We start from the raw sequence: 13,040 nt of genomic DNA, 5'->3' as shown, positions 1-13,040 counted from the left end.
TCTTATGGTTCCCACACCCTTACTCATACACAATAGGACATCCTTCTGCTTAGCAGTGAAAGGCTTCCTGTCCCCAAGGAGCTCCCTCCTAATGCTACCGGGATGCCACCAGAGCTTTTTGGGCCATGGTGAGCTCTTTAGAAGATCCTTGCTAAACTGAATAATTTGGCAGCAGAAAGAGTCTCCTATTAGCTCCCAGCAAAATAGCAAACAGCAAGGCCTTCAGGAAATGAACCATAGATCACAAAACAGAATCCTTTTGAAGTTGAAAAATAAAGAAGCATTCAGAACTGTTTAAAACGGGTGACAGTATTTGTGCTGCCATTCTCCATCCTGGACCCCCTGGAGAGGTGACCATCCTATAGGACCCCTAGATTCTTACCTATCTGAGCTCACACGTTGCCTCAGAATCCTTCTCCACTCCACACTCCAAATAAGCACTACTCTAGTCAAGAGCTGGACCTCAAGGTGAAATAGATTTTGCATCGCTGATGAAAAGATTAAGTATTGTCTCTTTTCCCCAAGAATGCATGGGTACTAACATAGGATCCAGACAATCCCACCAGAGCACTCTGCATAGGAGGCTGGTCTTGGCCATCATGCCAATGGTGAAGCCAGCACTGTTGGGAATAGTCGAAGGGCCAGAGCTAGGAGATTGGAGACTGACAGGAAAGCTTTGGACACAACAATGAGCAGCAGCTCCACCTCCTCCCCTGTGCCCTGGGTCAGCCCTGCACAAAGGGAAGGAAACCATCCCCGTTTTCAGAGCAAAACAAAAATTATAACCTAAACCCAGACCCACCTCAGCTATTTACAGCATGAACTCAGGATTCAAAAGTGCCAGGTGAGGTGTTTATGACAACACTCTCCGGAGACACAAATGGAAATTACTAAAATTATAGGTGACTCGGCTATTTAGGGGCAGTTACACACATTTCTAAATCTGAATGGTGCTTGGGTAGACGGAAGCCTTTGCCATTCCATCAGCCCTTCTTAAAGCCACACAATATTAAAGATAGTTTGGTACTGAATATATAAAGCCAGATCACATGTTGATACTTGCAGTCCTGTGATTCTTAAACAGGATTACACTTTGTGACTCTTGGCTGCTCAGGACCTCGGCATTAGAATATTCACCCAAGTAGCTGCAACATTTTAGAGTAGAAACCAAATGTTTATTTGTGGAATTTAGCCTTGCCCACAGTTTACCAAAATAACAAGAAAACCAGCCTTTTTCTATGTTTGAACTACATTTTCTTCCCATTACATTCTTGTAATGCCAGTAACATATGTTTACGTAAAAGTACTCCACAAGCATATAGTCCTCAAAAAAGATAACAAAATTATGACTCGTGGAAAAAGTCGGCAAGATTTTCCCTGAAACATACAACAAATAAGAGACATATGGCATTTATGTTTATTCTTACAATTGTCTTAAAAATAATGACTATCAACACTCGATTGCCCTAATTGCTAAGTGTTTCAGTGGCACTTACATATCTTTGTTTCCATTAGAAACAAAGGGGGAATGACAAAACCTATAATTTGATTTCTAAAATGATATACTGAGACCACAAAAATAACTCTGGTACAAGCTTACCATGTTTATGTCAACTCTACTAGCATTTTGAGATGTTTTGTGAAGTTGACTAACCAAGGCCTGAAAAAATCTTTTAAGAAACAGAAAGAAAGTGATGGGGTTTGGGGTTAATGGGCAGTGGTCAGGCTGAGCAAGGAGAACACGGGCGTAAAGAGGGGTACAGAGGAGATGTGAGGAGGGAGGGGGCGTACAAGTGAGATGGATGAGAGAAAAGAAACACTTTCCCTCCGGTAATCTCATCTTCCCATTTCAGAGCTTCTAGATCAAGGGCTTCAAAGCTAGCATGCTATCTACATCATAGAAAATTGAATTCCAGATGGTTAAATGTAAGTTAAGAAATCATTAAAGGAATTAGACGAAATTATAAGTAAATCATCTTGAGAAGAGAAAGAACTTTGCTGATGTAACTCCAAAACCATAAATCATGAATGAAACATTTATACATTTTATCCTCTGTACATTAGAAACCATAAACAACATGTAAAGGCAAGTGGCATATAAAGAATATGTTCAGTATATGTGACGAACGTGTCATATGACCGATATACAGGTAACTCAAAAATAAATTTTAAAAAGATAAATACTCGGGTTAACAGGCAAATAACAAGGATAAGCGATTGACAGAAGAAATTCAAGAGTCCCGTGAACAATGTTCTACAGAATTAGCTTCCAGAGAATGAGAAGTTAAAGCATTAAGACCATTTTTATACTGTTAAGTGGTAAAAAAAAAAAGATAGCAAAGGCTTATCAAAAAATGCAGAAAGACAGGCCCTCTCACAGACTGCTGGTGGGGTGCAGAGTAACACAAACTTTCAGGAGGGCAATTTGACAACACAATGCAAGAGCCCTTTTTAAAATGTGCGTAACTTCTGATCTATTGATTTAACACCTAGAAACTTCAGGAACATATTAAAGATGTTTGCAAATATTTAGCTAACAAGATTAAATCATGGCTGCATTGTTTGTTTATCATAAAGAAGAGTAATAGAGCATTCTAGAGCCTCAGTACAATAGAATATTAAAAAGCTGTTAAAATGAAGTTGTGAAAAGATGTTTAATAACATGGAAAGAGTACACATTATCAAGGGGAAAACGATAAATGAATTCAAGTGAGTAAGGCACTGAGAATGTTGTCTGACATAAGTGCTTTATAAGTGCTAGCTACTTTATTAAGAATGATTCCATATTTTAGAGAAAAATATGTACAGAAACACAGAAATAAAGAATATGTTCAGAAATAAAATCTATGCATACCAAAATATGTAATTAGTTTACAAATACTAACTACATTTTATTAGTATTTTTATTTTCTTCTTTTGCTTATCTGTATTCTCTGAAATTTCCACTGAAATAAGCGATATTTATTGTTTTTAGAGCTAAAAAGGAAGGCTAAAAAGCTAAATGAGCAAAAAAGCTAATGCAATGGAAATCCATTTATAATATTTGAATAGGAGGAAGAAGGTTACAAATCAGCAGTATAGTCCCAAATGTTATTATGTATTTACATATAAACATATTACACATATTTGTAAACAAATATAATAAACATTACAATTACCTATTATGTAAATAACTATCATATACATATATAATCATAGAGAAAGGATTGAAAGCATATGCAATAAAATGTTGAAAACATCAGTGATTATTGCTGGGTGTTGTGATAATGAGTGCTTTTTAGAAGTTTCGTGTGAGTGTATTTTCTCTATTTTCCAAAATATGTGTCATGCAAATGTTCGTTTGTAAAAAAGAATAAGTTAATAAACAAACAAACAAACAAACAAAAAACCCAAACACCCTGAGATATCCTCGTACCTCCTAGAATTCAAGCACTGTCCCATTTTCCAGCCCACCTAGGGTCCAGGCCTCTGTGTCACACTGGACACACTCATACACACACAGCACTCCCTCCACATGTAAAGAGTTACCAAGTCCTGTTGATTTGTTATATTTTGCATTCCTCCTTTATTGGTTTTCACTGCCATCTGTCCAGTTCAAACTTTTCATTGTTCAATCATTGCTTCCATAAGGCCATTTCCCTGCTTCGAGATGTCCATCAGTTTCCCCCAACTCCTTAAGCTAGAGGTGAAGTCCCCCCACTTTTCCAGGCACTTGCGGGTTCTATTTCCTCCCTGTATACCATGCCTTATGAATCACAAACAACTCGACTTACTATTATCTCAAATGCACTCTGTATTTTTCCACCTTTGCTTTTGCTCAAACTACCCCCAACTACGACATAACCAGAGGCCATTCTCCTTGTCTCCATGTTTCCTTTTGAGGCATAGCTCAAAATCCACTGTTTGTGATTCCTGCCCCTACCGCCCCAGAGAAAAACACATTTCTCCTTTGCAGCCCATTCATGTTACACAGAGAATAAGAAGAATAAAACAAATAAATATTTTTACCTTCTCTATTAGATTGATTATATTTCTTTATATCCTTCCCGTTGCCCAGACCTAGTAAATAGTAGAAAATTAAGGTCTGAATGCAAACAAAAGGCTTTCCAAGACAGGAGACCAGTACATTTCTATCAGTACATCCTTTAATAAGTGAATATATTAGCACTCCACTTAAATGCTGAGACAGGGCTCTGGTACTACCTTTCCTGAGGAGTAAGGAAACCACTCCTGGGGGGGTCCCTAACAAAAGCCCACCAGCCGAAGGGTGTTGGGGAAGCTCTTGCGCATTCCCATGCATTTTTCCTGGTCGATGTACAGAGAATTGGCTTTGACCGCTAAGTCATGCTCTAAGGTGGCTTTGGTGTGGACCAGCGACTGCAGGGTGTTCTCAGCTTCCCTCAGGCGCTGCTGCAGGGTCTGGATGGTCTCGTCCACTTCATACACTTCGTTAACAAGGCTGCATGAGGGAAGAAGCACCCAGTTAGTTTAGCAGAAGTCACACTCCTGACAGTGGTTATTATCTGAATTAAGGGCATGCGTGGTTACTGAATCCCTGTTGGAGGTGTGGCTGCTGGGCTGGGCTCACATGGAGGCCTCAGCAGCACGCAGGTTAACCAACGTCAGAACTACTTCGTATTGCATAGTCACAAGGGAAGCAATCCTTGTGTGTGGTTCTCCTATCTGCCTGGACCACTCCTATTAACTATGTCCAGAATCCAAAAGGCAAAAACTAAGCATATTTTGGGGACACCAGCAAATTTTCATATACACATATTAAAAATTGTATATTTTTGAAAAGGGGAAAACTTAAACATTTCATGTTTTTTACTTAGTAAAAATGGTAAAACGAAAACTTAACTAGACTTTCTTACATTTACTTTATCACTGAAATTATTGTTATAGTTAGGGAAAGTGGGATACCCAACTTTATTCAGTGGCTAGAATTCAGCCCAACCTGTCAACATATCCTGGTGGGATGGAGGGAGGGATTAATTAATGGGCCACTTCTCAAATTATAATGCCCCTCCCCCAACAACATCCCAAGGTCCCAGAGTAAATATATTAGTAATTGTTGAAAACTTAATAGAAGATGAAAATGGTAATTCATGAAATCAGCTACATACACCATGAAACAAGTTGCAGTTCTAATTATGTTGCGATGATAAAAACATGACACATTTTTCACTTAAACATAAAGGAAAAAAAATTTTTCACTTCATGGAAAAATCTAGCATCTCCTCAAATTACATTAATTGATATTGTTTTATTTTCATTTCTTTGTTAGTAAACTTTTCGTAAATATACATTGGTCATTTTGCATTTCTTCAGTGAATTGCCTCTTTCTATCTTGTGCTCCTTTTTCTAGTGAGGGATTTCTATTTATCTTACTCATTTGCGAAGAGCTTTTTCAGTACTAAGCATATTGATTTTTATTTTTTTTGTCTGTTATGCTTGTGGCAAATGTTTTCTCTAATTTGATTTTTGCCTTTTAATTTTTATGATGCTTTTGTTATATGTAAGAGTTCAATGTTAACTAAGCCAAATCTCTTTCTTTTTTCTTTGATTTCTTGCATTATGTTTATATTAAGAAAGTATTTCTCTTCCTGAAGAGCAATTAAGCAAGCGCTCCTTTACTGACTGATTTGGCCAATAATATCCAAGGGAGATGACTATGTGGTCAGTCAAGAGAAAAAACAGGAAACAGGTTATAAAAAGCCAACAATGATAATAATAGCAACTCATTTATTAACTACTTTATTATATGCATAATATAGTACCTATTATATACTAATATGTAGTATATATACATATACTATCCTAAGTACTTTACATGATCAGACTATTTAATCCTATTAACAACACTCTGAAGTAGATACTATGATTACCCCCATTGTAGAGATGAAGAAACTGAAGTACAAAGACCTTAGGTAACTTTCTTTACAGTTTATCTTTTTTAATTTTTTTTTAAATTAAAGTTTATTAGGGTGATAATTGTTAGTAATTTTACACAGATTTCAGTTGTACCATTCTGGAGTACATCATCTATATATCACATTGTGTGTTCACCACCCAGAGTCAGTTCTCCTTCCATCACCATATATCTGATCCCCTTTACCCTCATCTACCACCTTCCTCACCCTTTACCCTCTGGTAACCACTAAACTATTGTCTGTGTCTACAAGTTTTTGTTTCCTCATTTGTTTGTCTTGTTCTTTTGTTGTATATAAAACTGAAAACAAAACAACAAAAGAACAGTTTTCAATGATTCTACCCATTGGCTGCCTTTAATCCCCATGCTGTTCCCCTGCCTGACTCTGGTCAGTTGAAAACACAATTCCAAATTCATCAAATTTTAACCAGTTATTCAAAGTTAAGGTTTCTTTATTTGGGGTTCATTTACCAGCAGACTAGAGGTGCATGAAGTTAATTAAAATATACAGTAATAGAAAGAGAACAGTGGCAATGAACAAAAGGGATGTGGACATCTCTAGAGATAGAAAAGGATTTTGTGATTATAGAAAAATATCCAGACTATATTAAAATCGTTATACATTTTATAGTTTCACAGAACGTTGCAACTGGAAAATAAGTGTGAAAGGTCAGTTTCCTTGTTTTACAGAAGAGGAAATTGAGCCCAGAGGATTGATGAACTGCCCTTTTCAGGGACACACAGCCCACATGTGTTTATAAGCCGCTCACGGTTATCCAGGAAGCTCAGAAGGAAATAAGGAGCCTCAGTGGCCATAATAAAGAACTAGGTCCCATTTCCTGCCCTCTAAGCTCCTTGTGAGAAAAGGGCAGAAGCAGAGACCCCAGAAGTTGGCCTCAACATACTGGAACCCTTTCAGTATGGCCATCTCATTTCTATTTGTAATCCCTAAAGTGTGGGGTTGCCAGATAATACACAGGATGCCCAGTTAAATTTGAATTTTAGATACATGTGTAATTTTTTTAGTGTATTTTTTAAATTGTGGTAAAATACCAATAACATAAAATTTGCCATCTTAACCATTTTAAAGCATACAGTCCAGTGACATTATTTGCATTCACATTGTGCAACCATCACCACCATTTATCCACAGAACTATTTCATATTGCAAAATGAAACTGTCCTCATTAAACACTAACTCTCAATTCCCCTCCCCAAACTCCTGGCAACCATTTTTCTACCTTCCGTCTCTCTGAATCTGACCACTCTAGGTAACTCATACACGACCAAATATGCAGTATTAGTTGTTTTATGACTGGCTTATTTCACTCAGCATAATATCCTCAAGGTTCATCCATGTGGTAGCATATGTCAGAATTTCCTTCCTTTTAAAGGCAGAATAATATTCAGTGTAAGTATTTTTATTTAGCATAAATATTTTTAGTATAAGTATTCCATGCAATATTTGGGACAGATATGAGGACTGACAATTAAGTTTGCAAACTTGTTGCAACGATGTTGCTAAACTTTTTCTGATATCAGAGGGATTATTCATCATGAATTTGTACCAACTGGACAAACAGTTAACCAAGTTTACTATTCGGAAGTGCTGAATAGGCTACGTGAAAAAGTTAGATGACCTGAACTTTTCGCCAACAATTCATGGCTCTTGCATCACGACAATGCACCAGCTCACATGACACTGTCTGTGAGGGAGTGTTTAGCCAGTAAACAAATAACTGTATTGAAACATCCTCCCTACTCACCTGATCTGGTCCCCAATGACTTCTTTCTTCACCCAAAGATAAAGGACATACTGAAAGGAAGACATTTTTATGACATTCAGGACATCAAGGGTAATACAACGACAGCTCTCATGGCCATTCCAGTAAAAGAGTTCCAAAAGGGCTTTGAAGGGCAGACTAGGTACTGGCAACGGTGCATAGCTTCCCAAGGGGAGTAGTACTTCGAAGGTGACCTTAGTGGTATTCAGCAATGAGGTATGTAGCACTTTTTCAAGGATGAGTTCGTGAACTTAATTGTCTGACCTCCGAAAAATGATTCACTGTTTATCTGAAATTCAAATTTAACTGGCCATCCTGTGTTTTAATTTGTAAAATCTGGCAACCCTGCTACAGGGGCCTGTACAATCCAGGCCCCAAGTGGCTCTTACAGAAAGCAAATTAACTGGCACCAAAGCAACAGCTTTTCTGTTCAAAACTCTTCATGCTCTCCTTTCCTAAAGGACAAACTGTAACCATATTTAAGGAGATGCACAAATCAGCAGCTGTTACTGAGGTTGGGAAGCGAGACTATGGAAAAGGCATGAAAAGGACTCTAATTCTGCATTCCGTACAGATCTGTACTATTTGAATTTATTTTAAAATCAGAATGTATCCTTATCTTACTTGTGAAATTAAACCAAAAAAACTTTCAGGAAAAAAAAGCAAGGTGAACAGTTTGACATAAAATTATAAAGAAATATTTTCTTCATAGTGTTATCTTGTATTGACTGGTAGTATGAGAAAATGAGAGGAGACAATATTAATGTCTAATGATAATGGACGCTAAAGACAGATGATTAAATACTAGGCGAGCAATACTTTTTAAAAAAGAACTTATATTTGCCATGGGGAAAGAAACTCACAATATAATGTTGGCTGAAAGAGTCAGGATATTAAATCCTATCTGCAGAAAGATCACAATTTTGTTAATGTGCCTGGTGGCAAATACGACAAATTGCTAACATTGGTTATCCCTCGATGGCACAAAGAATTGAGGATGGTTTCTTATTTCATTTACTGATATTTCTGTCATGAACTGATACTACTCTTAAAGGCAGAAATTTAAAAAAAAGCAATAACTATTTTTCGAAAAGGAAATACAGTTTTTGAGGGATTTGAACTCTTTTTGACCTGTAGAGAGGTTATGTGACGTGACTCGCTCACCAACAGAATGACTGGAAATATCACATCTTACTCAGACAGCACAGCCGACGATGAATGGTTTAGAAACTCCCTAGGACGGCTCCACTGTGCTCACCTTGTGGGCATACCTTTCTTGGTGAATATGCCAGTATGTGGGTGATTCAGGCTGAGGTGGGGTATAGAGCAGATGCATCACTGGCACCCCAGGCCATCTGTGTGTCCCATATCTCAGGCAATGGTGTCACCATCCTTGTAGATGCTGAAACTAAAACCCTCTGATCACCTTGACTCTGCCCTCTTCCTCATGGCCCCCAATTCCTCAATCATAAAATCCTGTTATTCCTATCTCCCAAAGAGCCTTACCATGTGCCACTGCACCCCTCCCCCTCTGCTCTGTAGGCGCATTCTGGAATGTGTACTCTCCATCTCTGACCTCAGGGTCTTCACCCTTTCCATCCCTTCAGCCCATTTTTATTGCTCCCCATCTGCTAATTTATGCAATCTTCAAAGACCAAGCAAATACACACTTCTTCCTGAAGTCCCTCCCTTAACCCTGGGACTAGGTAGTTGCCCAATGTAATTTACTGCATTTTTCCTGCAGGCCATCAGCTCCCTGAAAGCACCCTTCCATGAGCTGACTTTGCTCAAGGCTCAACCCAGCAGCCCCTCCTGCAGTTGACAGGCACGAAGAAAATGCTTGTTGCAGGAGGACCAACTTCCATGTCCTACGTAAAGGAGGTCGCAGTGGGAGGTAGAGAGCTGCCCAGAGGTCCAAGCCCACAGGATCTCTCAAGAAAAGCTTCTGCACAGAAAAAGAAACCATCAACAAAACAAAGAGGCCACCCACCAAATGGGAGAAGATATTTGCAAACAACACCTTCCATAAGGGCTAATATACAAAATATATAAAGAACTCATACAGCTCAATAACAAAAATAAATAAATATTACAATTAAAAAATGGGCAGAGGCGCTGAACAGATACCTCTCCCAAGATGGCCTTTAAACAGCCAACAGAGATATGAAAAGATGCTGAACTTCATTGGCTATTAGGGAAATGTAAATCAAAACCAGAATGAGATACCATCTCACACCTGTTAGAACGGCTATTATCAACAAGACAAAGAATAACAAGTGCTGCAGAGGTTGTGGAGAAAAAGGAAGCCTCATACACTGCTGGTGGGAACGTAAATTGGTACAGCCACTATGGAAAAGAGTACGGAAGTTCCTCAGAAAAATTAAGAATAGAATTACCATATGACCCAGCAATTCCTCTTCTGGATATCTGCCTCCCAAAATTAAAACATTTATTCATAAAGATATATGTACCCCTATGTTCACTGCAGCATTATTCACAGTGGCCAAGACATGCAAACAACCAAAGTACCTTCAATAAATGATTGGATAAAGAAGATGTGGTACCATGTTTCCCCGAAAATAAGACCTAGCCGGACCATCAGCTCTAATGTATCTTTTGGAGCAAAAATTAATGTAAGACCCGGTCTTATTTTAAGACCGGGGCCTAATATAATATAACATAATAATCTAATATAATAATCTAATATAATGTAATATAATATAATATAATATAATATAATATAATATAATATAATATAATATAATATAATATATTACCTGGTATAATATAATATAATATAATACCAGGTCTTATATTAATTTTTGCTCCAAAAGACGCGTGAGAGCTGATGGTCTGGCTAGGTCTTATTTCTGGGGAAACACCGTATATGCAATGGAATATTACCCAGCCATAAGAAAAGATGAAATACTACATTTGCGGCAACCTGGATGAATCATGAGATTATCATGCTAAGCGAATTAAGTCAGAAAAATTCAAGAACCCCATGATTTCATTCATAAGTGGAATATAAAACTGAAAGCAACAAATGAACAAGAAAAACAAACAAAAACTCATAGACAGACAACGTTTAGTGGTTACCAGAGGGTAAGAGAGTGGGGGGCAGGTGTACAAGAGGGTAAAGGGGGTCAAATATATGGTAACGGAGGGAGATTTGACTTTGGGTGGCAGACACACAATGCCATATACAAATGATAGATTAGAGAACTGTACACTTGAAAACTGTACAATTTTCTTAACCAATGTAGCTCAATAAATTTAATTTAAAAACATTTTTCTAAAGAACAAAAACCAGACTCCAGGTAGTAGAGAGGAAACACAGGCTGGAGGGAGCCTGGAGGTTCAGCTTTCAACCCACCTGCAGCCTGGGAAGGAAAAGGTACTGCAAAACTCCAACCCCCCATCCCCCGCACCCCCCCCCACCCCCCCCACCCCGCACCCCACCCCAAAGGCTCACAGAAGCAACAGTAAGCTCTGAAAACACATCCAGACTATGCATCTCCTTTTATCTTAGAACCTGTAACTAACTGTTTTCTTACTTTCAGTGGGGAAGGGAAGGAATTGAAACTTAAGTGTCAAGTTTCTTTTGGTCTGGAATTGGTAAACACAAAATCTGAGAACTGATCTAAAACATATTTTGTTGTTGTTTAGAGGAGGTTGAATTATATATATATATATTTTATTTATTTATTTATTTATTTATTTTTTTCTTTCCCTGATCCCAGGGTATAAAATATCACTAGGAAAGAAACCAATCTTTGGGGAGCAGGTTATTTACAGTCACACCAGGGCCTGCCTCTGGTCTCTCACCCCTCCCTCTGCCCCTTCCACTGGCTTCAAAAGGAACCCTGAAGCCAAAAGTAGGGAAAGAAGCAGGAAGATATATGAGTCTTTACTCCTTGCAGCCAAATACTAGTCTAGTGGAAAATTTATCTCAGGGAACTTTTGAAAAAATACACGTTAAAATATCAATGTTTAAAAAAAGGAATTCAAGCTACATAGAGCACAGGCAATTATCCTTGTTTTCCCACTGCTGTGTGAACACAGCTACGAGATACTGCACTTCCCTCAACTTTCACCATTAGAAATAACATTTTTCCTCATCTTTCAAGGCCACATTTCACTCACGGTTTCCTTGTTCTTGGCAGATCACAGAGCGCTATTTTGCTGAAACCACTCATTTGGGGAGAATTACAGAACTGAAAAACATTTTGCATTGAAATACAAATAAAGCTACCGTAGTTAAAAAAAAAAAAAAAAAAAAAAGTATGGAGATTATTTAAGTAAAGCAGAGCCTGGTCAGCCCTGCCACCAAAGATGCCAGGAATGTTTAGAATTACTTTTGAAAGAACCCGTTTAGAAAATTTTAAATGAAAATAAAAGTCTTGAAATGAAAACAGCAATTTTTCTCAGTCCTCCCTCCTCTGAGTTTATGCGCGTATTTTTTCTTAATCTAATTCTGAAAGCAACCCAGCCAAAGGGCTGCTTTCAGAATGATCAGTTGAAAAGGAAAAATAACCCCCTCCCCCAATAATAATCCTAAATTCCACTGTTGTTACTCTGGGGCCATATTTTTGGCAACGATATTTTAACAAGAAATCTTTAGAGAACAAAAGTAGGTTTTGTTCTAAAGCCAATAAAAGAACAGACATACTACGGAGTGGACAGGAAGTAAAGGAAAAGCAACTTCTGTTTAGCTGTGAAGGGGAAAAAAGAGTAAAAACCATTCAGCTTTTCAGAAGCCTCTCTGAATGCCTCATTGTTTGATAACTCTAAAGTAAAATTAGACCACTACTAAAAACCCTCCTAAAAAGCAACCCTGGGTTTGTCTAATGGCAGTCTGAACGATGTATTTATCCCGATCTCTACTTGTGATGACTCTGCAGAAATTTTTGGAGCATGAAATTTCGGTTCAGCTTCTCCTAATCATATTTGCAGAAAGCCACAATTCATGATCCAATCCCAACTGGCCAAATGGGTGTTCTTCTGAAGCAAACACACACTTCAGACTGGCCATCCAGCGGCCCACCTAGCCTCTGTAGTGGAGGGCAGCTTATCCTAAATAGTGAGCACTGTATGAGTAGGGTTTCTATGGGACCCACTCTGAAACATGTAGCTGGCTGAACTCCTATGTGGCTATGGCCTAGATAACAGCTCCACTGGGGGAAATGCAGTAAGTTTATTTGCATATATTCTAAAGCATGCTTCTTAGCATCCAACACAGACTATACCCATGCCACCATGTTTCCCCGAAAATAAGACCTAGCCGGACCATCAGCTCTAATGCGTCTTTTGGAGCAAAAATT

At 38.2% G+C, this 13,040-nt stretch overlaps 1 protein-coding gene across 1 annotated transcript in view; it reads right to left on the bottom strand.

The window, feature by feature from the left end:
• Positions 1–4,125: 4,125 nt before the first annotated feature.
• TEKT3 (tektin 3) overlaps positions 4,126–13,040 on the bottom strand; it is a 39,534-nt gene continuing 30,619 nt past the window's right edge. Inside the window, exon 8 of the mRNA XM_019712518.3 lies at positions 4,126–4,459. Coding sequence (XP_019568077.3) covers positions 4,243–4,459 — 217 coding nt within the window. The 3' untranslated portion in view covers positions 4,126–4,242. The remainder of the gene's footprint in view (positions 4,460–13,040) is intronic.

The sequence above is a fragment of the Rhinolophus sinicus genome, chromosome 12 (assembly GCF_057876585.1).
Source record: "Rhinolophus sinicus isolate RSI-liver-muscle chromosome 12, RSI-T2T, whole genome shotgun sequence".
In the NCBI taxonomy this organism is placed as follows: domain Eukaryota; kingdom Metazoa; phylum Chordata; class Mammalia; order Chiroptera; family Rhinolophidae; genus Rhinolophus; species Rhinolophus sinicus.
Note: the sequence above shows the minus strand (reverse complement) of the source record. Positions and strands in the feature narration are given on the sequence as shown.